This window comes from Podarcis gaigeae, assembly GCF_964106915.1.
Source record: "Podarcis gaigeae genome assembly, chromosome: 5".
In the NCBI taxonomy this organism is placed as follows: domain Eukaryota; kingdom Metazoa; phylum Chordata; class Lepidosauria; order Squamata; family Lacertidae; genus Podarcis; species Podarcis gaigeae.
In genome coordinates this window covers 33,471,966-33,496,031 of record NC_139681.1, presented here as the reverse complement: position 1 = coordinate 33,496,031, position 24,066 = coordinate 33,471,966, and the positions used below count along the sequence as shown (strand labels likewise).

The 24,066-nt window shown below is 43.3% G+C and overlaps 2 protein-coding genes across 7 annotated transcripts in view; one reads left to right on the top strand and one right to left on the bottom strand.

Moving 5' to 3' along the window:
* The first annotated feature begins 1,470 nt into the window (after positions 1 to 1,470).
* On the top strand, positions 1,471 to 22,725 carry PLA2G12B (phospholipase A2 group XIIB). Of its 6 annotated transcripts, none has more exons than XM_083740023.1 (5): positions 1,471 to 1,831; positions 6,139 to 6,227; positions 8,495 to 8,660; positions 12,113 to 12,232; positions 21,285 to 22,723. In XM_083740023.1, exons 1-4 carry the CDS (start codon positions 1,594 to 1,596, stop codon positions 12,229 to 12,231), a joined length of 612 nt encoding a protein of 203 aa, XP_083596149.1. In that variant the 5' UTR covers positions 1,471 to 1,593; the 3' UTR covers position 12,232; positions 21,285 to 22,723. The 6 variants fall into 6 exon arrangements, with proteins under 6 accessions (XP_083596149.1, XP_083596148.1, XP_083596150.1 ...); XM_083740022.1 differs by lacking the exon at positions 21,285 to 22,723 and adding an exon at positions 15,750 to 15,884; XM_083740024.1 differs by lacking the exon at positions 21,285 to 22,723 and adding an exon at positions 15,059 to 15,179.
* Positions 15,018 to 24,066, bottom strand: part of OIT3 (oncoprotein induced transcript 3) — a 34,662-nt gene continuing 25,613 nt past the window's right edge. Inside the window, exons 8-9 of the mRNA XM_083740020.1 lie at positions 16,891 to 16,990; positions 15,018 to 15,432 (exon numbers count right to left, since the gene is read on the bottom strand). Coding sequence (XP_083596146.1) covers positions 15,256 to 15,432; positions 16,891 to 16,990 — 277 coding nt within the window. The 3' untranslated portion in view covers positions 15,018 to 15,255. The remainder of the gene's footprint in view (positions 15,433 to 16,890; positions 16,991 to 24,066) is intronic.

Genomic DNA, 24,066 nt, shown 5'->3' with positions numbered 1-24,066 from the left:
CTATCTATATCTATCATCTATCTATATCTATCATCTATCTAATGTTTATTTGACTTTTAAATTATTGCTTCCCCTCCCTTATGTTTTTAGCTGTTTCTATTTTAGCTATAAGCCTCCATGAGTCCCAGTTGGTGGAAAAGGCATCATCATCATCATCACCATCATCATCTATGTGTGCTAATTCTCCCCTTTGAGTCTTTAAAACAGAAAATAAAGTCAATGCTGGGTCAGGAACTCTCTGAATAAATCTGGTATCAGCCAGCAGCTATTATGACCCAAGGCTAATGAAGTTCACTGATATGTATCTGGGTTGCCCCATGCCTTACACACACAGAGATAAGACCGATTTTGTTTCCTTCCTAACCAGTCCTGAGCAAGGAGAGCAGTAAGAAAGAGTCATATGTCACTTTCAAACACTAACAGATGTATTGTGGCATAAGCTTTAAATTCTAACCTACACTAACTTTACATACTGCTTTATGCTGCAACAAATCTGTTAGGCTACAATCCTATATGCGCTTCCCTGTAAGTCCCATTGAACTCAGGTACAGGAGACAGAAGACTCTTGCAGCTCTGCCGTTTATGATGCTATAGCTGCTGTTCGTTCCAACCCTTTTTGAAGCAAAATTGTAGCAGGCTCTTCACACCACCGGTTGCATGTTGATGTTATCATGCTTTTCCCCATCCACATACAAGTGTTCAGATTGAGGACAGTTCTGTGACTGTAGTCACACCCCTTCCATTTCCTTGTCCCTTTGACTGGTGTATGTCAGCATTACGAGTGCACACGTGTGTCTGTAATTACCGTAACTTGAAATACCTGCACATAGTGGAGCTACTGTTCCCGGGGTGATTTAGCAATCAACACCTTTCCTCAGGGAACTCTGGGAAATGTAGCTCTGTGAGTGGAAGAAGGGCCTCATAACAATTCTCAGCTCCCTTAACCCTTACAGGTCCCATAATTCTTTGGGGGAACCATCACCAAGCAGTATCATAGCTCTTTAAATGTGAGAATGTGGTCTGAGGCTGAGGAGAAGGAAGTTGGCAAGCAGTACCACCACTAGAATGGTTGCAGGTAGGAAGGAAGGCAAGTGAAGACTGAAAGAGGGCAAACTGAGGTAGACTAGGCTCCACTGATCACAACCTCATCTCCCTGCTTCATATTTTACTTGAGAAGTGCTGGAGTAAGGGAAAAGAAACAACAACAAGGGGAGAGTGAGGTGGGTTGATGGGAGATGCTCAAGGAGCTTTGGAAGCAGATGTGTTTTATGCTGTTGGAGTTCTTCTGGGGTTACAGCACCTGGCCTGTGCCATCTTCTGAGCCAGGGTGATCCTGGGAGCAAATAAAAGAGCCTTAAAATATTGGGCAACAGACCAATTGCACTGAGTTATGCTTCGACCAAAGTATCTGAACTTTGTGCTCTCTCTTAACTGTGGTGACCTCATTCTGCTGCCCCAGCAGCAGTGTTTAAAGTCCACCGGAGACGGGTGTACACACAGGCCGTGTAAAACTTTCGGAGCAGCTCAGTTGTCATTTTTCACTAACCCCTCGCTGTCTCGCTAAACTTTCCCTGTGCCTGGATTTGCCTCAAAATGAAACTGTTCGGCGTCTTGTTGATTCTCTGCATGTCTCTGGCCGTGGGGACAGGCACTGAAGAGACAATTCAGGACAACACAGCCCATCCATCAGCAGTGCCCGAGGAAGCCTCTTTTTCAGATTGGGGTATTGGGACCATCCGGGATGGCTTTGAGACTGTGAATGCCTATTTAGACTATGTATCAGAGCTGCTAGGAGGGAAGAACGGCGTCTGCCAGTACCGGTGTAGATATGGTAAGCTCCTCTTCTTTCACTTCTATTTAGCACATGTTTCATTCCAGTTAGTGATAGCCTGGGCAAATTCAAACCTATATCAACTTCTCAATAGTTGACCAGAATATTGCTTTCTATATAAGAGGCCTGCTGGATGAGTCGATAGGTCCAGCCAGGGGTGGATCTGCTCTGAAAGTAATGAAGATTAAGCTTCAGGGCCCATAATCCTGGACTGGCCCCAGAAGCGACAATACTTTTTTTAAAAAAATGGTTCTAGTAGATGCAAACTAAGTCGCACGACTCAAATTGATTATTTTGTTGTTGCTGCATGTATTTCAATAAATCCAAAGTTTGGGAGTCAGTAGCACAGATGTTGTAAAGGTGAACAGCCCCGCTGAAGAACGTAACAGTAGTTAGTTCATTGCTGGTTGCAAAGGGGGCCCCCATAACAATTCAAGTTTCATGGCCCCCAAAATGTCCTGCACCCTGTTCTCACAGTGACCAACCAGATTCCTGTGGCAACCCTGCAAACAGGACCTAAGCACAGCAACTCTTGTGGCTGGTATACTTGGAGGTAGAGCATAGCCATCTTGTTGTCATTTTTTTATTATGGTTGATGAACTTGCACACTTTGGCTAGGCGTATTTGTTGATCTGGGCTACATACTGCTTGACGTTTCCAAGCCATCATCATTAACATAGTTTATGTAATCCTCATTTCACCTATTTAGAATGGATAAATATATCCTTTGACTTCTCCCTGAACCAGGCAACAGATACTTCAAAATTCAGACCTGTCTTCTCCAGTTCAATGGACCAGGGCAGCCTTTGCCAATCTGCTGTCCTTCAGATGTTTAGGACAACAACCCTCCAGTGTCCTTAATTTTCGGGGATGCCCCTGATTTAGAGAATCCATCCCGGTTTCTGTTTTGATCCTTGAATGTCCTGCTTTTCCTTACAATGTCCCTATTTCATTGGAGAAATGTCGGGGGTATGGAGTCAGCCAACCCCCAAGGTGTCTGAAGGCAATCCTGTATTGGGAAGGTTTTTTTAAAAAATAAATGTTTGATGTTTTCTTATCTTTTTATATATGTTGGAAGCTGCTCAGAGTGGCTGGGGGCAACCCAGTAAGATGTGTGGGGTATATGTTGGAGGATATGCCATCATCCCCATCTATCCAAAATACCTGAGAGACTGCACTTCGAGAATCAGGCTTCCAGGTGCTGGGTTAGAAATTGCTTGCACCAGCTAGTGCTACATGGGCAGTTCCCATCTGCATGCAGCTTCTGAAACTGTGCATGTGGTTTGTGTCACTAGATAGAAAGCCTGAAGCAAAGCAGCCAAGACTGCTGGTTTGGTCAGCTCAGATTTATTCTTTAGGAGTAGAAACACTAAACATTTGCTGTCTAGAATGGTTTGGGGATAGTGAAGAACATCCACAATCTCTTTGGAGGCCAAAAACTTTGTTTTTTCTTGTTTTGTTGAGACTAACAAGTTACAACCATACATTTTGCTTTTATGGTGCCTCCCACACTCCATTAACCTCTGAAATTGGTACCAATGGAGTCCCCAGGAGCTGTTAATCAATTCGCTGCTCATTTCTTCCCCCAGAGTGGACGGTTGTTATTCACCTTGATTTTTCTTTTCTGGGTCACAAAAACTCCTCAAGGCTTTGCATCTTAAAACAACAACAAGCAGACTGAGTATTTCTGTAATATGTGCAGCTGCCCAGTGCTACAGATGGTTTGGGTTCAATTCACACATTTCAGTGGTACCATGGTTCTCAAACTTAATCTGTTCCAGAAGTCTGTTCCAAAACCAAAGCGTTCAAAAACCAAGGCATGCTTTCCCATAGAAAGTAATGCAAAACAGATTAATCCGTCCCAGACTTTTAAAAACAACCCCTAAAACAGCAATTTAACATGAATTTTACTATCTAATGAGACCACTGATCCACAAAATGAAAGCAATAATCAATTTACTGTACTATAAAATAAATAAAACAGTATTGTAGATGATAAAAATTAAAACTAATTTTCTTTCTTACCTGCACAAATGGTAGTCATTGTTTGCATAGGGGGCTTTTATCCATTTCTGCAGTCAATCAATCAATCAGTCAGTCAGTCAGTTGCTGAACTGGGATCCACACAGTCACAAAAACAGATTAACTGAAAAAGCCTCAAAAACAAAAAGACAAAATAAATAGCAAAAACAAAAGCACCAAATATAAGCTCCAAATATCACCTTAGAACACTGCAAGGTTTGAATTACAATGGGGGGAATGCAAATTAGCAGCGCAACAGGAAACACAGGGGGACTCAAAACGGAGCACGTTCGGCTTCTGAAAAAAGTTTGAAAACAGGAACACCTACTTCCAGTTTTGCAGCGTTTGGGTTCCAAGTTGTTCGTGAACTAAGCTGTTCGAAAACCGAGGTACAGAGGTACCTTGGGTTGCATACGCTTCAGGTTACAGACTCCACTAACCCAGAAATAGTACCTTGGGTTAAGAACTTTGCTTCAGGATGAGAACAGAAATCATGCAGCGGCGGTGCAGCGGCGGTGCAGCGGCGGCGCAGTGGCGGCACATTAGCTAAAGTGGTGCTTCAGGTTAAGAACAGTTTCAGATTAAGAACGGACCTCTGGATTGAATTAAGTTCTTAACCCGAGGTACCACTGTACCACTGTACATTTTAATGCAATGCAGACAAGTACGCTCATCAAAGATTCAGCTGTTCGTCAGGTGTGCATTCAACTGCAAACCTGGGTTAACAGCCATGTCATGTGTGGGACATCCTTGAAGAACGCAAGAAGAGGCCTGCTGGATGAGGCCCCAGGCCCATCTAGTCCAGCATCCTGTTCTCACAGTGGCCAACCAGGTGCCCACAAGACAGGATCTCACAATGATCTCCCTTGGCTCATCCACCAAGGGGATGGGGGACTGGTGCCAGTAAATGAAGGGAGGGATTTATCCTGTTATGATATGGCATCTGACATGTCATCGAGGGTTATGGCATCTTGCCCCTCATTTGTTCTTGGAATGCTGACAGCTAGGTTGGCAACCAGTGAAAGTTTGAAGAACTTTCTGTCCGTATCTGAAGTACAGGGACTTCCACAGACTGTTTGGCTCCTGGAGAGTAAATAATGCAGTACCTCAGACCACTCTTCCACCCCCTACCACTCTGAAGGGCAACAAAGAGAGAATGGTTCCTATATTTTCAGGGTATGAGTGTCATTGCTTAGGCAACCAAAAGTCATCACACACACACACACACACACACACACACGGGGAATATTTACAACTTTGGGGGAGTTCCAAGTTTTTAGAAGGTACAAAAACCCTGAGATGGAAATGCATTGTATTTCTTGACCTAGCTGCATTTCCATTGTATACATGAACTGGATCATATAGAGAACAAGGAACCCACAGTATTGGGTTGTTGGCATGCAATGCTACTTATGGGAGACACATATTTGCTCACTGACTGTTGACATCTTTTGAAATACTACATTTTACATCAGATAAAATAAAAAACAAGATGTCAACACTTGAATTTTGACAGAAAACGCCCTTTCAAAATGAGTATTTCAATTCTGAATGTGAAATGGATGTTTTACATGTTGAGTTTTGGAATTAACCACTTTGCTAGATTTTTAAAAACACCTTTGCAAAATTAAATTTTAATTGCAATTCTAGTCTGTTGTAAATAGCATGAAATAAAGGATATGGATATGTATAGATATGAATGACTTCAACTTTATATTATGAAACTTGTTTGGCAACAGACTATGGGGGACACTTGGAACAGTACCAGTCAGGGGACTCCAATATCCATCAACGAGGGCAGGGCCCAATCCTGCTTGTTGTAGCAGTGACATCACTCAGTACCCTCTACTGTGCAGCAGCACTTCTGTACAGGGGCAAAGCTTGACTCCTATCTATGGTGGCCGCCTGCCATCTTACATCACCCAGATGCAATGCCCTGGCCATTAGATCAATGAACACTAGAGGTTTCATTGACCTATGGGCCAGGGACTTACATCTTGGGCCACTTAAAAGATCAGGTGGCTACCATAGATGGATTCAAGTTTTACCACTGCCTGGTGCTAAAGGGCCCTTCCAGCCCCCTGGGGCCTTCAGCTGTTGCTTCTAGTCCTGTTCCCAAGGATGCCCAACTAAACTGATTGCTTGCTCTTTGGCAAAGCCAAGCCAGTCCTTTCCTGATGCTCACCAGCCCTGCAATAAGCTTTGTACAAAGTCCTCTTTTCCAAGGCTGTCACATCTAGAACTATTAATGCTTTCTTTGGGTATGTTATCCACTTGTCTTACAGGGAAAGCACCAATGGCCAGGCCAGATTACAAGTCTCCAGAACCCAATGGCTGCAGCTCCTATTTCCTGGGTCTCAAGGTACCCGAAAGTGTATGTACTGCTAACATCTCATTACCCAGTGAAATGATTTACTAACCACACTTGCCTTTTCAGACAGGGTTGTGATTGCTTGGTGCTTTTTGTCCCTTGATCTGTCCAGGCTCTTCAAATGGGAAGAGTGTCCCGCTCAATGTTTGCCCAGACAGCCACTCTCATCCTGATGTCAAGTGCAAGCTGTCTGCCTTGTGTGTGCCAGAGGTGCCGGCTGGCTGCTGATGGCAAACAAAGCGATCACTTCTCAACTGACTGCTACCCGTATAATTTACTGTTTGATTGGCCAGTCACCCGAGCATTTAGCTTCCAACTGTTGGTGGCTGCTGTGGTGAACAAATAAATCCTCTGGATGGGGACTGCATAAATGGATGCAGGATTCACGACTCCAATTATCTTCATAATTACAGAAAGGCAAAAATGAAAGAAAGCGGGATCTGTAATAAAAACGAGTGGGAAAGCACTCCAAAGAGCTGACTTGGTACCTGGATGTGGACCAGATTGGAATGCATGAGTTGTAACTGATGGGCTTTGGTCCTAAATGCCAGCTGGCACCATCGCCTCAGAGGGACTCAGCATCTGGCAGTTTGAGGCCGATGGGCAATATCTTTTTCTTTTCCTCTTCTTTGGCAATCACTCGTAGCCGATTAAGATTGTCTTCCACCAACAGGATTTTAACAGTGGGCTTGTAAGTGACTGTGGAGGCCAATTCTGGATCCACACGTCCTTCCACAGTGGGGACATTGGTTTCCTGGTGGGAGTTGGTCATGGTGAGGGTTTGCCAAACGTGCCTTCCTCTTAGCACGTTTCTCCCTTTCGTTTGAGTGTTTTGAGTTTGAGTGTCTTCAAAGCCCATGAGACCTTTGGTGAAGGCTGTTCTCCAACTGGAGCACTCTCAGGCCAGTGTTTCCCAGTTGTCAGTTTTTCTACCACATTTTTAAAGATTTGCCTTGAGAGAGTCTTTAAACCTCTTTTGTTGACCACCAGCATTAAACTTTGCATTTTTAAGTTTGGAATAGAGTACTTGCTTTGGAAGTGGATAATCAGGCATCCGCACATGACCAGTCCAACGAAGTTGATGTTGAAGAACCCTATATAAATGACAGTGTCCCCTTGTTCTGTAAACGTGAGTTGCTCCTTGTCAGTGGAAGCCTCGCCATACATGGCTTGATGTTTCCTTGGAGAAGATTCATCCTTCTTTGATGCTGGTCAGCAAATGAAATATATTTCACTGTGTTCAGGGTGTTACCTGACCAAGAAAAGAAATATGTGTGGTTCATTGACATATTCAGGTCATCTGTGGCGAAGGTGGATGATGACAAGCCTGTTCTTGTATTAACTGCCATCTCTGTAATCAAAAGCCATGGGCAACCACATGTTAGGACAGTCTTCCCCAACCTGGTGCCCTCCAGATGGTTTGGACCACAGCTCCCATCAGCCTTGACCAGAGGCTGATTTAAGACAAAGGTAACCAACAAGGTGCCAGGTTCAATCCTTGGCATCTCCCGCTACGTCTGGGAGAGACCCCTTCCTGAAACCTTGGAGAGCTCCTGCCAGTCATTGTGGACACTGCTGAGCTTAGTGGACCAATGGTCTGATTTGGTATGAGGCCGCTTCCAATGTTACTCCTTTGAGGGGAATTGGGAGCCTACAAAATCTGAAGGACACCATGTTAGCTCTGCTCAAGGAACTATGGCATTGTTTCCCAAGACAAGTGACATGGTTATTTGATAGGCATAAAGGTAAAGGTAAAGGGACTCCTGACCATTAGGTTCAGTTGTGACCAACTCTGGGGTTGTGGCGCTCATCTCACTTTATTGGCTGAGGGAGCCGGTGTAAAGCTTCCGGGTCACGTGGCCAGCATGACTAAGCCGCTTCTGGTGAACCAGAGCAGCACACGGAAACGCCGTTTGCCTTCCCGCCAGAGCGGTACCTATTTATCTACTTGCACTTTGACGTGTTTTCGAACTGCTAGGTTGGCAGGAGCAGAGACCGAGCAACGGGAGCTCACCCCATCACGGGGATTCAAACTGCTGACCTTCTGATCGGCAAGTCCTAGACTCTGTGGTTTAGCTATTGTTTAATCTCACTGCAGCATGTTTTTCTCATCCTGTTGGTCTCCTAAGAACCGTCAGTATCAGGCAGTTCAATCCGTTGCAGCTAATCCATGCAAAATAAAATTTTATAAACAGCATTCAGAGAAGAAATATGAGGGGAGCAATGTTGTGTGTCAGAGAATCTTTTCTTCCCTCTCCTTTCATGTACAGCTGGATATGGGTATCCCTGCCATGACTAAGTGTTGCAACCAGCTGGATATATGCTATGATACCTGCGGGGCCAACAAATACCGCTGCGATGCCAAGTTTCGCTGGTGTTTGCAGTCCATCTGCTCCGACCTCAAGCGCAGCCTTGGCTTCGTCTCCAAGGTGGCAGGTGAGTTTCCCACCCAGGGATGCATTAAGTGGAAGGAAGTGTAACTCAGTGATGGCTGACTTCCTAAGCAGTTGGTGGGAATGAGGCAGTAGGGAATGTCCTTTGAAGGGGTGAAACTTAATTTTTTCAAGTTTCTCCAGTCTCAAAAACATGTTTTTGGGTGTGAGGAATTCAAATCGGCTATTATTTTTGTGATTGGACAACCTTTAGCTTGGTAAGTCTACGCTTGGTGAAGAAGCACATAAACTGCTTTGGGAAAGCAAAATAATTTTAATTTTACTTTCTGAAAATGCCAGGTAATGGTATTTCAAATTATATTTTAATAAGCACCAAAGATACTTGCTAGCACTTCAGACACCACACTTTTACATAGCATCAGCAGGAGCTATTACAAATGGAAAGTGGACTGGGCAAACATAAGCTGCATAACATACATTTAAAGCAGTACGCTACCACTTTAAACAGAACATGGCTTCGCCCAAAGAATTCTGAGAGCTGTCATTTGTTAAGGGTGCTGGGAGTTGTTAGGAAACCCCAGTTCCCCTCACAGAGCTACAATTCTCAGAGTTGCCTAGGAAGAGGTGTTGATGGTAAAACCACTTTGTGAACTGTAGCTCTATGAGGGAAATAGGAGGTCCTGTAACAACTCTCAGTACCCTTAACAAACCACAGCTCCCAGAATTCTTTTGGGGGAAGCCATGGATAATTAAAGTAGTAGTGTAGTGCTTTAAATGTATGTTGTGATGTGGCCATAAACATGTAGTCTGTGTCTGACCCCAGGCAAATGTTGGGTTCATGAGCTGCCAATTAGCTACCTCAGTGTAAGGATAGGAAGATGTGTCCATGTTGGTTGTTTTTTCCCATTTCTCCTTTCTTAAATTGGGTTACTTGTATTTCTACATATGTTTTCAATCCTTTCCTTTTTTTAAAAAAATAAGTCTTCAGGCATATTTGTATGCGTTTCTACGTGCGGTTCTCCTGATGCACACCTTGTCGCAGTCAACTTTTTTTTAATAAGTTTATTCATTTTCGAGAGCAGTTTTCCCCAACAGAAGGCATGTTACCTTCACTGTGAGTTTTTATGCGCAGCTTTCATTAATATTACATTTTTGTACATATTCTTTGGCTGGAGAAAATGCAGTGCAAAATCTGGAGATGGGCCAGTTTCCAAGAAGCATCTCAGTATTGTAGTGGATGAATTTGGGGATTTAGCGTTAAAATGCAAACTAAATCAATTTCTCCCCCTTCACTCCTCCTGTGTAGATGAGCAGATTTTCAGAAAGATTCCCTGGGAATCTTAATAAGTGGGCAGGGGAGGGGGAGGAGTGTACTGCCTAATGTGTGCTGCTTTGAAAAATATTGTTCCCACAGCCTTTCTCTCCCCGCCCGCAACACCATTTACCCCTCTCTGGTTCAGCTTCCAGCAATTAGATGGCAAAGGGGTCACTAATTTATTTTCCAAGTGTAACAATTAAGATAAATGGGGAAGTTCAGAGTTTCTGATGCAGAAGCTCAGCAGATTCTCTAAGACAGTTTCCCTCATCATTGGCTTCCTGTCTCATTAGGATGATGGAACGTGTGTGGTTTTAGTACTTATAGGTGTACACAACCTACTAGAAACCGAAGAAAAAAATCATGCCAGTTGCCCTGTAAAGATTATATGCTGTGAGCATCTTAGCAATTCATCACTTGCATCAGGGATGGGGAATCTGCAGGTGTTGCTCAGTTTCAACCATCCTTGACCATTTCCCCCGTCGACCATTCAAACCTTTCAGATATACCAGCTTCCCATTTTCCTAGATTTCCTCTGCACCATGAGGATCAAAAATTATATTGAATTGAAGTAATGAAACTCTCTACTTAATTATGGGTCTTCCCCTTGCACTCCTAGATCACATCTTTGCCAGGGATGCAGGAACCTTTATTATTATTAATTATTATTATTATTATTATTATTATTATTATTATTATTATTATTATTATTATTATAATATTATTATATTATTATTATTATTATTATTATTATTATTATTATACCTGGAGGTCTCAGGGCAGTTCACAGAATAAAAGCGAAATATAAAACTGCAAAATACATAATCAAAACAACAATAACACAATAATGCCCCCCCCCAAAAGCCACAATTTAAAAGGGCATAGAATGTCAATCAAATCAACCAAAGGCCTAGTTAAAAAGGTACATTTTTGCCTGGTGTATAATGAAGGCGCCAGGTGAACTTCCTGGGGGGAGCATTCCTCACATGGGAAGACACTGCAGAGAAGGCCCATTCTCGTGTTGTCACCCTTCGGACCTCTCAAGGAGGCAGCACATGCACACAAACCTGCTATTTACTTAAAAAGAAGAAGGGTGAGAGAGTCTAATTATAAATGTAGTATCTTGTTTAACTGTTAATAAGAAAGGGAACAGTCAAGTATAGTAGGGGTATGGAACCTTTCTCCTACAGGCCAAATTTGGCCTGCCAGACTTCTCCATTTGGCAAGCTTTGGCATTTGGGGCAAGCTACGCCCACCTGCCCTACACCTGATGGGGAAGGCAAGGGCGGAGCTTGGCCAAAAGGGGCTTTGCAGGCACTTAGTGCCTGAAAAGCTCCTTGTGCAGGGCTTGCAAAGCACCCAACAACCAGATGTTGCGTGCTTCAGAAACGCTACGCAAAGGGCTTTGCAAACCCTATGATTAATGCTTGGCAAGCGCTGAGGGGAGAACTTGCAGAATGCTTTGTGCAGCACTTCCCAACCAGCCTGACAACCTGCTTCCCAAGCAGTGGGCTTTGAAATCTTGCTGAGTCCTAGGCACAGCACCCAGCTATCAGGTGGCTGTTGGATGTTTGGGTAGAACTGGGCACAGCACCATCGTCATGGGTCAACAATGACATGCGTCAATAACCCAATATCATCATGACTTCAGATGATTGACAAGTGAGTGGTTCCCCATCACCACCTGGCAAAGTTGGCCCAAGAGGTTCAGGGGAGATAAAGATATGACCTTCTGGGCTGAAGGTTTCCCCACCCCTGGACTATAGTGTGATATTCTAGTGAGCATCCACAAAATAGTCTTTGGCTATTTTATGGAAAGGTGAGGTAGAAATCCTAGCAATAAACAAAGAAATTTGCAGTGCAAATGACAGAACTGCTTATCAGCTACACCAGACACAGGAAACTGGGAACTGTAGCTTACCACCACAGAGCTACAGTTCCCAGCACCATTCCTGGGAATTCTTTAGGGGAAACCATGCACTTTGGATGTAAAGGGTGTCTCCATAGCCTAGCACTTCTCAGCTGGCAGTTCCAATTAAGCTAAACCAGCTCCCCTTGGTATGATGGAAGCTGTCTGTTTGACAAGCAGCTGCCTATAGAGAAGCAGACCAAACCTCAGTAGGCACACAGTGGAAATTGTTGATTGGCCCTGACATGCTCCTCTTTGTCCTCTGTTCCAGCATGTGAATCAGTAGCCGACGCCGTATTTAAAACAGTCAGGACTCTGGGCTGCCGTCCTTTCATGGACAGCCAAAGAAGCGCTTGCATTTGTCAGGAGGAAGAACGGGAAGAGTTGTGAGGTGAGCGTCAAACTGCCTGACAGCGATAGCTCTGAATTCATGCACCCACTTCCGCTCTCTACTCCCTACACAGGTGCAATTTTTGGCAGCGGTTACATTAGGGGAGCAGATCATTGCAATCACTGCAAATGCCTTAATTGCAGCTTGAAGACTGGAACCGATTGCCTTGGCCTGGTACCCTTGTCTGTTCCATCTGACAGCTTCTTTCACCTTCCCAAAGCATCCGTTTGGCATAATGACAAACCTCAGTGAAGACCAACTGCGATGTGTGTGTGTGTGAGCATTCCAGATGTGACCAAGGATACAGAGAAAACGTGACATTGGCTATAGTACATTTCCGCAGCAAATATTCACACAGCTGACTGGCTGTTATCACCAGACATTTAATGCTGCCATAGTGGTGTAGAGCCAGTCAAGGGTCATGAGACTCCCATTCTATTGGAAAAACAGGTGCAGGGTTGCACCAGTACTGGATTATGAACTGCTCAACAGCACACAGAATGGCTGGTTCTGGGGATTTCCCCAAAGACAAAAAAAGAGGGAAGAATGACAAGATCACAGTGTGGGTTTTGAAGTTACTCTTAATTTTATTTCCATCAAGGCATTGCTTCACTTAAAGAGAAGCAACATACATATTGCTTAATAACAAGAAAGAAAGGTATATTGACTATTTGAAAAGTTTATTATGGTAGGCCATTGTAAAACTAACTTTTATTAAATAACATATATAGTTCAAAATAACATCAGAGCTTGCCAGTAACATTTACGATGCACTCTTCTAGCTACAAAGCATTACTACTATTTTACAACTTCGGGTGGCACAACTATATAATTTTTTAGAACCATCCTCATTCTTCCAAAATATAACTCTTAGACCCTCTGGGTTATTTCTCTGTAAACACAAATTGCCACTTGTCCCAAATTTGAACGTTTTTGATATTTTGCCTGTTGCCCTCTGATAAAATAACACCATGATTCCTTTTCTAAACATATCCTGCTGTACCTAAACTTATGTTCTCTGGTTCTTGATTATCTGAAACTCTTGGAGCTGTTTTTAACACTGTTGAACTTGTTCGTCCATTTACATTATGAATGCCTTACAGAATTTACTCTTTTCAGTACAGTATTTACTCTTTTCCATGATCCCATAACAAAATAAACCCCCTTCCCTATTTAGGCTATCCTGCGATAAGTGTGTTGTCTCCCAATATTTCATTCCTCCATCTGGGTTGATGTTTGGCAGGTCCATCAGTTAGTTGTTGAGCTTTGTGGAAATTCCCCCCATACGTCAATTCCACCTTTGAAATCCTGGTAATGGCAGCCCTACATCAGTTTCCTATACTGCCTTTTATCATTATATTTTAAATTCCTAACAATAGGTATGCATGATGAGAGCAATATGATCAAACATTACAAAACATAAATGCTATGTTATTTGGGATGGAGAATGGAGATTCACACTATAAGAATGCTACAATTAATGAACTTCCTAGTAATACACAGTTAGCAAGTTAAAACATATGGAATTTTCAGCACCTAGTTCCAAACCTTTATTATTATTTTTAGTGTAGATTATATAGTTTGAACACATGGTGCATATATCTTACATCAGTGCTGACTGTGAGCCTATGCAAGGCATTTGGCTACAACCAACAAAATATTTCTTAATAATCCTTACAAAAAGTAGAGAGAAGATATAGGAAGAGGACAATGCAAAGGCTTTAAAGCGGAACAACACGAATTCTGGACTTTCCTCGCCAGAGCTTGCCAAAGGCATTTTCCTGCTTGTGTTGAAGGACAAAAGGGAGCCTTCCCCCCATTCTATATATTGAAACCAACTTGACTGGAAGTTTAATTTTATTACACCTGAAGGCAGCATCTCACCTGAAGGCAACAGCTGCCCATTCCCCAGCATCTGCTGCATAAGGCAGCCGCCCCCTTCTGCCTAATGGTAGGACTGGCCCTGATTCTAGCATAAGTACTTTGTGGACTATAGAGAAAGATGTTCCCCAACAGTATCACTGAAGTCCACAAAATTTATTGAATAGGAAATAGAGACTAAGTTGGTAACCCTATTCACACTTACTTTGGAGTAAGCACTATTGGACAAGGTGGTACTTACTTCTGAGCAGACAGTAATAGAGTTGCATTGCATTTCTTTTCACTGAATCCAGTAACTTCAATTAATCCTATGAGCTTCAGTGGTCATGCAGCGATCTTTTACTGGGTGAGATCTATCACACTGACATTTGGATTGGTGTTCATGAATCTGTCACTGTGAAGAGCTTTAACACCTTTCCAGACTGCAAATTACTATGCCACTGGTTCATCTGGCTTTAGGAAAGATTTTTCTAGGTCATGATGATATAGGATCTCACCATTTAAATACTATAAAGTGGTTCAAAACTCCTAGGTTTTGAACCACTCTGCACCCTCTGCACCCCTTAGTTTGTGTTGATTTCAACACCTAAAAATGATAAAGTGTGCTAGTTAAGTTGTTGGAATGTTGCAGACAGTGTCCCCCTCCTCTATGTCAGTGTAGCCTTGTAAAAAACCCAAATTCCTGTTCATGAAAATGCTATAGATCTGGACATTTTACATGCTCTTTGAACTAATGATTTCTAACAAAAATTGGTACCATTGTCATCCCTGTGATTCAAATGGCCCATTTAATTTGCTCCAACCGTCCATTATCAGACATCAAACAGCATTTTGATGAGATTGCATCTAATCTGACCTTAGCAAAGATCATAGGCTTTCACTGGGGAAAGAGGAAATCACATGGTTTTGTTTTGTTTATTGCCTTTATTTTCTTGCCAAACACAGATGACTGCTCACTATTGAAGGTACATAGGAGAAAGCATCAGTGAGACAGCATGTTCACAAGACAGCCTTTGCCAACCTGGTGCCCTCCAGATGCTTTGGACTACAACTCCCATCAGCCTCAACCAGCATGGAGGCTGTAGGCCCAAAACGGGGGTTGTAGTCTGGTGGGATCTAGGCTGGTGAAGGCTGAGATAGATCTACTTCTCTATGTCAATTCTAATGGGACCACCTGTGAGGATGCGATTAGCCATGTGACTGGCTTCCTCTTCCTCTGACTCTGCCCATCTGCGCATCCGCCTGCGGCAGCCTTGGGCACAGCGAGACCTCTCATCTGTCACTCCACACACAAGGACACGGCAGTGGAGGAACACTTCCTGAATACAAAAGGAGATAAACAAATATGAAGCATCCCAAATGGCCTGGGGGAATCTGCCACGCACATCTGCAGAATCCAGGGATTTGCTAGGTAAAGGAAACAATTCAGGTTGGTGGGGGGTAGCAGTATTTGTACAGAAGCCAGAAACTCAGAAAACACCCTGTTTTGCCTCACAACCACATGCAACCTATAGGCTTTTGCAGTGGCATGTCTGAAACAGAAGTTCAGAGAAGCAACCTGCTAGGCTTGGAGCCTTTTAGGCTATGAGGCTTACAAATAATTCTGCCTGGGGCTTAGTATTCCTTCTATCTTCAGTGTAGTCTGCTCCCGAGAAGAAGAAATCGACTGAAAAGGCTGCACTGGGATTTTATGCCATAAAACAAAGCAGGTTAAGTATTGATCCGGCAGACACCTCCACTCCAAACCGCCAGACTTTTGCGTACATGTTTTGCATATTGTTTGCATTGAAAATGAGCTTAAATAAGAAAGGGGGAAAAAGCATAACAGATAGGTCACAAAGTTTTGATCAGGGTGGTGATCTTAAAACCAGACAGGTTGTACGTAATTTTAGGTTGCAGCAGTATTCAATTCCTGAACAGAAGTTGAAAGTGGTGTCAACAAGCTAAACAGATAACATAGTTTCAGCTTCCGCTGCACTCAACAGAGTTCTGTCTCTTTTCCAAGTAGAGGGAATATCTACACCAGTGGTTTTCAATCTTTTTGAGTCCACAGCTCCCTTGACCAACTACATTCTTTCTGCAGCACCCCATGGGGCTCAGGAGCCCAGTTATGTCACCCCTTGCCTGCACAGCTGGCAGAGCCTCTCACCTTTTTGCAAATACCATCCCTTGTGGAGTGTTTCCTCAGCCTCCTCTCCTCTCCTCTCTCCTTGGGAGTCCTCCGGGCAGCCACAGCTGCCACCCCGGTCTCTGAGCTCCACGTCCAAAGAGAGGTGTCTCCTCACACTGCCCCACAGGGGCTTGGGAAGCACCCCTTGGCCAGCCCCAGAGGCACCAATCGCCTGAGGAGCTTGTAACCAGGGCTGCTGCAACAAACAGCTGTGCAAGCCTTTGGGAGGCAGAGACGTGAGAGGGCATCAGAGGAGGGAGTGAAGGAAAGAGGGACAGAGGCCAGGGCTGCCTGCGGCACTATTGCATCATCCTATTGCATTATATGTGTGTGTGCATTGTATACATATATATATTCCCAATCACCCACTTTGTCATTCCTACACTGTCAGTATGAAAGTATGAAATAAAAGCAGAAGTCAGGGAACTAGCAAACTGTTATCCTTATCCTCTTCCTAAAGTGAAATCCCTTATGAAGAACTGGAAGAAGGCAATGCATCTCTGATTTGCATCCTTCAAGGGCACCTCCTGCGTCTATTGTCCATGCATGTGTCAGATGTTTTGCTAGCAAACTGCTAAAGGAGCAGCTGCTACACATTTTCACTCACCTTGTTGTCCTTACCCACAAATTTGAACACTGGCACTTGGAAGTGCTTGGCCAGATGATCTTTAGATGTGTATTGCTTCACAGAGTCATCAGAAACACAGCTGAAGAAAGAGAAAAATGTTAATGGTTTTCACAGACAGTGGGTGGGGAAATCGCAGCATATTCCTCCAAGAACAGAGGCAGCAGGGAAGAGAAGCTGGCTCTCCTTGCTTAATAGATGTGTTAGTGGCATAACATCCAAAAAAGAAGAGCGTATGGAAAAACAGAAGTGAGAATCAATAGCACTGCCAGAAATTGGGGGAGGGGGGGAAGCAGCCAGAAAAATTGTCAGAATGCACAGTGAATCTCTGAGCATGCTCCCTCCCTCTCCCCCCCCCTGAAAGCCAAGTAATTTGCCAATGTATTGCAATCAAGATTATCCTCAGTTCACCTTTTTGACCAGAGATACACAGATAATAAAGAGCTGGCTCAAGCAGACGTTAGCATTTAGTTCAAAGAATATAGTTTCAGAACTAAAGGCGCTCTGGAAACATCATCATCTCTTCCTTCCCTTTCTGATTATTCCCAGAAACACCAAATTATCACAAAAATAAAGTAACTTTTCACGGCAGCCTTTTTCTTTATCCTGTTGATTCATTGGGTCTTGTAACAGCTTTGCAGCTTGGATTGTAGGTACTAAGGCAGGAAACAAACCATAGTTAAAGGTGACTTGAAAGAAGGATATGCACAAATCTTGAAGGTCTACATAAAGGCTGAGGATCATTTTTCAGCCCAAGGGCTGCATTTGAACCTGGGATAGCTCAGTAGATAGAGCACGAGATTGTTGATCTCAGGGTCATGGGTTTGAAATGATTCTTGGACTACATGTACATTTCTACATTTCTGTGATGATGATGATGATAGTAATATTATTATTATTATTATTATTATTATTATTATTATTATTATTATTTACCCCGCCCATCTGGCTGAGTCTCCCCAGCCACTCTGGGCGGCTCCCAATCAAATGTTAAAAACAGTACAGCATTAAATATTAAAAACTTCCCTGAAGAAGGCTGCCTTCAGATGTCTTTTAGAGATAGGATAGCTGCTTATTTCCTTCACATCTGAAGGGAGGGTATTCCACAGGGTGGGCGCCACTACCAAGAAGGCCCTCTGTCTGGATCCCTGTAACCTCACTTCTCCCAATGAGGGAACCGCTAGAAGGCCCTCGGCACTGGATCTCAGTGGCTGGGCTGAATGATGGGGTGGAGACGCTCCTTCAGGTATACAGGACCGAGGCCGTTTAGGGCTTTAAAGGTCAGCATAAACACTTTGAATTGTGCTCGGAAACGTACTGGGAGCCAATGTAGGTCTTTCAATACTGGTGTTATGTAGTCCTGGCAGCCACTCCCAGTCACCAGTCTAGCTGCCGCATTCTGGATTAATTGCAGTTTCCGGGTCACCTTCAAAGGTAGCCCCACATAGAGCGCATTGCAGTAGTCCAAGTGGGAGATAACTAGAGCATGCACTACTCTGGCGAGACAGTCTGCGGGCAGGTAGGGTCTTAGCCTGCATACCAGGTGGAGCTGGCAGACAGCCGCCCTGGACACAGAATTCACCTGCGCCTCCATGTTCAGCTGTGAGTCCAAAATGACTCCCAGGCTGCGCACCATGATTCCATGATTTCCTTCTGGACAACTTCCCAGGGGCCACATGCCAATGGAGAGTGGGGCCAGAGACAACAGGGAACAGAGCAATGGATGTGAATGTTACCTTTGTATAGCAGGCTAGTTTCTATATTCAAACACGCACACCTCTCTATGGCCTCCATCCAGGCAACGTCCAGTTAAGCAAGAAACATTATCAGAGTTCAAGGCAAATTCTAGCTAGGAAGAGGGGGAGAGTCCCATGAGTCTGTAGGACCACATTTTGCCTTCAAGTCCTTGCTCTACACTTATTCCACACAGGCCTGCCAAATCTAGTTGACCAGAGATGCCAATGAATCAGTCAGATGCATACTTTGCAAGGCAATGCCTATTTCAAGCTGTATTTGGCTCCCACAAGAACTATTTGTCTCTCTCCAAGCAGAGATTCTTCGGGATGATTATATCTCTGAGGTTTGGGAGCCTGTGATACCAAAAAATGGATGAGTCATACAGTTATCTTAGTAGGTTTTCATCTGAACATGACATGGCATCTTATTCTCAACCCAGTTAATCCAGAATTGAAACTAGTGGAATTAATTCAGAGGAAGTAGATGAAGTATGCACTGTAAATGTCATTCCCTTCAAAAGTATGATATAATACTACGGAAAATGCCCCAGCTATGAAATAATTGAGAAGAGGGCAATCCAAAATTATGTGATGTATTGTATCTGGTGTTTTCTTATTACAGGAGCAGAATCTTTTCTGGAAGGGGATTTTTAAAAGAATTAATTGATAGATGTTATTTTTCAGTAACCTGTCCTTTCAAAAAGAAAAAAAAGAAGAAAGAAGCCATCTGGTTTTGCAATATAAGACAACATGGCATTTTTCTTTCCAGCAACCTAATCTCAGGAATGTGGACTTTGAATGTTCTAAACGCTGTAGATAGGAAGAGGAAAGAAACAGACTTGAACTATTATGCTCTTCCCCTGGGTATAATGATATTTAATACTTGGACTTATGGCATAAATAGCTAATTAACTGCTTATCCAGGGGTGGGAAAGAAAGGGCTCATTGGGCAGGATTTAATTACATTTTTAGTCATAATGATTGCCACTTGAATGCAGCTCCTTACATTATCACCAAAAGGAGGAAATGTTTTAGTTGACATATGAAGCATGCTCCAAACCTTGTTGTTGTTGTTGCAGATACACATCCCAGGCACTTGCTGTCTAAAGGTTAACATACCGTATATGTAGAGAAAATTAATGTACTGTTGTGATTTATGTTCCTCTGTTATACAAAGCTTATGCCATATTACAACAAACTAACACCTCTGGATCACTTCAAACTAACTGGATCACTTCAACACCCCTTCATGGATCACTGCCTTGCCGTGGCGAAGGGGCTTGAATAACTCAGAGAAGCTATGAACTATACCAAGCAGGGCACCTAAGATGAACAGGTCATAGTGGAGAGTTTTGGCCAAACGTGATCCACCTGGAGGAGGAACCGGCAAGCCACTCCAGTATCCCTGCCAAGAAAACTCCATGGACAAAGACAACAGGCATATTGAGTGCTCACTGGAAGGATAGATCCTGAAGCTCGAACATTCTCAACTAAACGACTGAACAACAACAACAAGAGGAGAACACACTGGAAACTTCAGTTTTATTCACAAATTCACTGAACAGGTATCATGGAGGTGTGGAAGCCAGGTTTTTCTAGTCCTAAAGCAACATTGGTAGTCCTCCACAATCCAAATGAGGTCCCTGTGAACTGCTGCCACTCAGTCTTCCTCACACAACTCATTCATACACTTGCCTATTCAGGCAAAACTTGTAGTTGTGATCTACATTCCAGGTGTCCAGTTGCTTGCTGTCTCTCTCATATATCTCTAAACACCCCACCCATCTGACTGCTTTGCCCCAGCCACTCTTCAAATGCCACATAATGTCCCAGAGGTGTTGTTGTTGTTGTTTAGTCGTTTAGTCGTGTCCGACTCTTTGTGACCCCATGGACCAGAGCATGCCAGGCACTCCTGTCTTCCACTGCCTCCCGCAGTTTGGTCAAACTCATGTTTGTAGCTTCGAGAACACTGTCCAACCATCTGGTCCTCTGTCGTCCCCTTCTCCTTGTGCCCTCCATCTTTCCCAACATCAGGGTCTTTTCCAGAGAGTCTTCTCTTCTCATGACGTGGCCAAAGTATTGGAGCCTCAACTTCACGATCTGTCCTTCCAGTGAGCACTCAGGGCTGATTTCCTTCAGAATGGATAGGTTTGATCTTCTTGCAGTCCATGGGACTCTCAAGAGTCTCCTCCAGCACCATAATTCAAAAGCATCAATTCTTCGGCGATCAGCCTTCTTGATGGTCCAGCTCTCACTTCCATACATCACTACTGGGAAAACCATAGTTTTAACTATACGGACCTTTGTAGGCAAGGTGATGTCTCTGCTTTTTAAGATGCTGTCTAGGTTTGCCATCGCCTTTCTCCCAAGGAACAGGCATCTTTTAATTTCGTGACTGATGTCACCATCTGCAGTGATCATGGAGCCCAAAACAGTAAAATCTCTCACTGCCTCCATTTCTTCCCCTTCTATTTGCCAGGAGGTGATGGGACCAGTGGCCATGATCTTTGTTTTTTTGATGTTGTGTTGTGTTCTCCTCTAAAAATGACTAATTGACTCTTGCCAATAGGAAGATTACCCTAAAATAAGAGAGTAACTGAAGTCTATTATCATAACGCTCTTTCATCTCCTCTTCTCCAGGCTAAGCATTCCCAGTTCTTCCAACTGGTTTTCCTTGGACTCAGTTTCCAAAACTCCTCACCATCCCAGTAACCACTCTCTGAAAAAGCTCCATTTTGTCAATGGATTGTTGTTGCTGTTGTTGTTTACAATATGTGGTATCCAGAAGTGAGCACTGTAATTTGGGTGGAATTCACCGAACAGTTGCCAATGGCAGAAGACATGTGCAGGGATTTCTGTCTGTACATCAGGGTCCCCCCTATGAAATTGGCTCTAGGTGGGTTGGCAGCCCACCCCCCACCCCACTGAAAAGAATGTTCCATCTGGCAAGCCGAAATGTCCTGATGGAAGGCTTAACATTGGGCGACACTGAATTTCTCCCTCAGTTCTCCAGATGCAGCCTGAACATGGTGTATAAATTCTTTATCGCGAGTGTTTATTTTTCAGACTCCCTAGGATGTTGACCCTATCAGTGCCTAAAAATAGATGTTAAAACAGAAAATTCTGCTTAAATCCAGCAAAGCAGAAAAAAAGTTCCTTTGCAGGTTTTTTGTGCGTGGAAATAGCCTACATATTTGAGGGTTGTTTACATGCAATCTAATAAAGAATTATGAAGTCGGTATCAAGCAGTTACTCACAGACCACAGGCTACGTGCCTGGCAAATTTTCAATTTAAAAAATGAGTTTAGGGTTAGCAGTTTTAAAATTGCTCCAAAGGCAGCAGGTACAAAGATGGATCTCTAGAGGGAATTTATAAAATTTATGAGATGCATCTAGAAAAGACAAATACCCACATATCTTAGAAGACAAGGTAAACACCAGATGCTACTGAAGTGTTCATCAATAAGGGTGCCCTTGAAGGCATGGTTGGTTCTTAATTGATTACAAAAGTGTACCGTTTAAAAGAACAATCCTGAAAGGAAATTTCATTAATTGTTTGGAATGAAAGTACCTGTACATCAGACTAAGGAGCAGAGGGAAAGAAGAAAATCAAAACTACGGTACTTCATCATCTTTGCTCGGAGACCAGCCACCTATGCTCTCTCTCTCAACTGCAGCCATTCCACCAGTCCCCTTGAATTGTTTCCATCATTTTACTACTGATCTTTGTAACCTGCCCTGAGAGTTGTTTTCTGACCAAAGCGTGTGGTAAAAATGCTTTAAATAAATAAATAGGCCTCTTAGGCCTTGCATGTGTTGAAGTAGAGATTAAGTCATGAAATATGCCACAATATAACATTATTAGTCTTCACGGTGCTTCAGGACTTTCTGCTGTTTTTGCTGTGACAGATTTTAGCCTTGCCTCCCCCTGGGGAACTTGTATTTTATACAACTTTAAACCCCAAGGGTACAGCAGTATAACATTCAGTTTTGATTATACAGTTTGGGGGTATGGATGCTTTTTGCTTTGCTTTGCTTTAAACAGCAGGTGAAGAACATGAAAATAAATGTCTCAGAGTCACTGCCTAGCGATTGTGTGTTCATTTGACAAGAGAGGGAATGCATGATCAGTATCTATTGTTGCTCTGGAACACTTCAGACTGAAGGTGGGGGATTGGCGGTGCAATCATATGCCGGTTTAATCAGAAGGAAGTCCCATTATGAGGCTTATCACTAGTAAACATGTTTAGGATTGCACCCCAAATACTTCGATGTTCCTCCATTTTAAAGACTCCCCTCACATAGACAGAACCAGTACAGTACTGTCATTAGGCCAACTAGGTAGCTGCCCTCAGAGGCATGCAGTAGTACTGACCTTTGAGGGGCACAGTTTTACACAAATTAGTTTTTGATATATCTTATAAATTTCTGATAATATTTTAGTTTTACTTCATATTTTGAAGAATTTTTCGCATTTCTGAAGCAATCCATACAAAGACATGTTTTTGGAAAAAAGAAATTAGGGTGAAAAAAACGATCTGAGGAGAAACCAGAGTAAAAAAAAAAATATTGGTGGTGGTCAAGTAGTTAGCTTTGTCTAAAGCACAAGATAGTCTGCACATAGATACCAGCAAGAGAAGTTAGTCCTCCTGCCTGACTTGCTGGTCTTTTATGTGCAAAGCGAGGTGTTTTATGTGAGGAAACATCCAGCCAACCTGACTTGCTTGCCATCTATAGTGGAGCAGCAGGCTAGCAACAGAAATATCTCACAAGGCTCCCAAATGTGTAGCTTGGGAGGGTACTTAATCCTGCAAGCAGGACTGTGTATGTGTGTGTCTTTGAGTGCACTTCACAGAGCTTTTGAACACTTCTTTCCAATGGCAACTGAAGCGAGAGGCACTTTCAGCTCTTAGCCAGGAAGGGGTCTCTCTCTTGGTTAGTTTTGTATAGTTGGAAGGGACACTAAGTCACCTTGAGCTGCAATGCAGGAATCTCAGCCAGATCATACATGACAGGTGGCCACTGAAGGAGAGTCCACCACCTCTCATGGGAGTCTGTTCTACTGACAAACAGCTCTTACTGTAACTTATTTCCACATGAACCCCACTTTTTTTCTCTGACAGACTATCTGGGACTAGGCACAGATTTCACCTGTTTCCATATAAATTTTGGGACAGATTGAAGCAACAGCTGGTATAAGTGCCCAAAGATTTAAGCACTCTCCTTCCTAATGCTGAAACATGTCTAATCGTACCCCTCTCTCCCATGCATTAAATCTGTGAAACTGAATCCTGGTTTTAGCCATTAGCTGGCAAAATTGTTCGTTGAATCTCAGAGAATTATTTCCAACTTTGTGACACTGGCAAAAATAAGAATAAAAGGTATGTTGAAGCCAGCCTTATGCCTGTTCCATCACACCCAG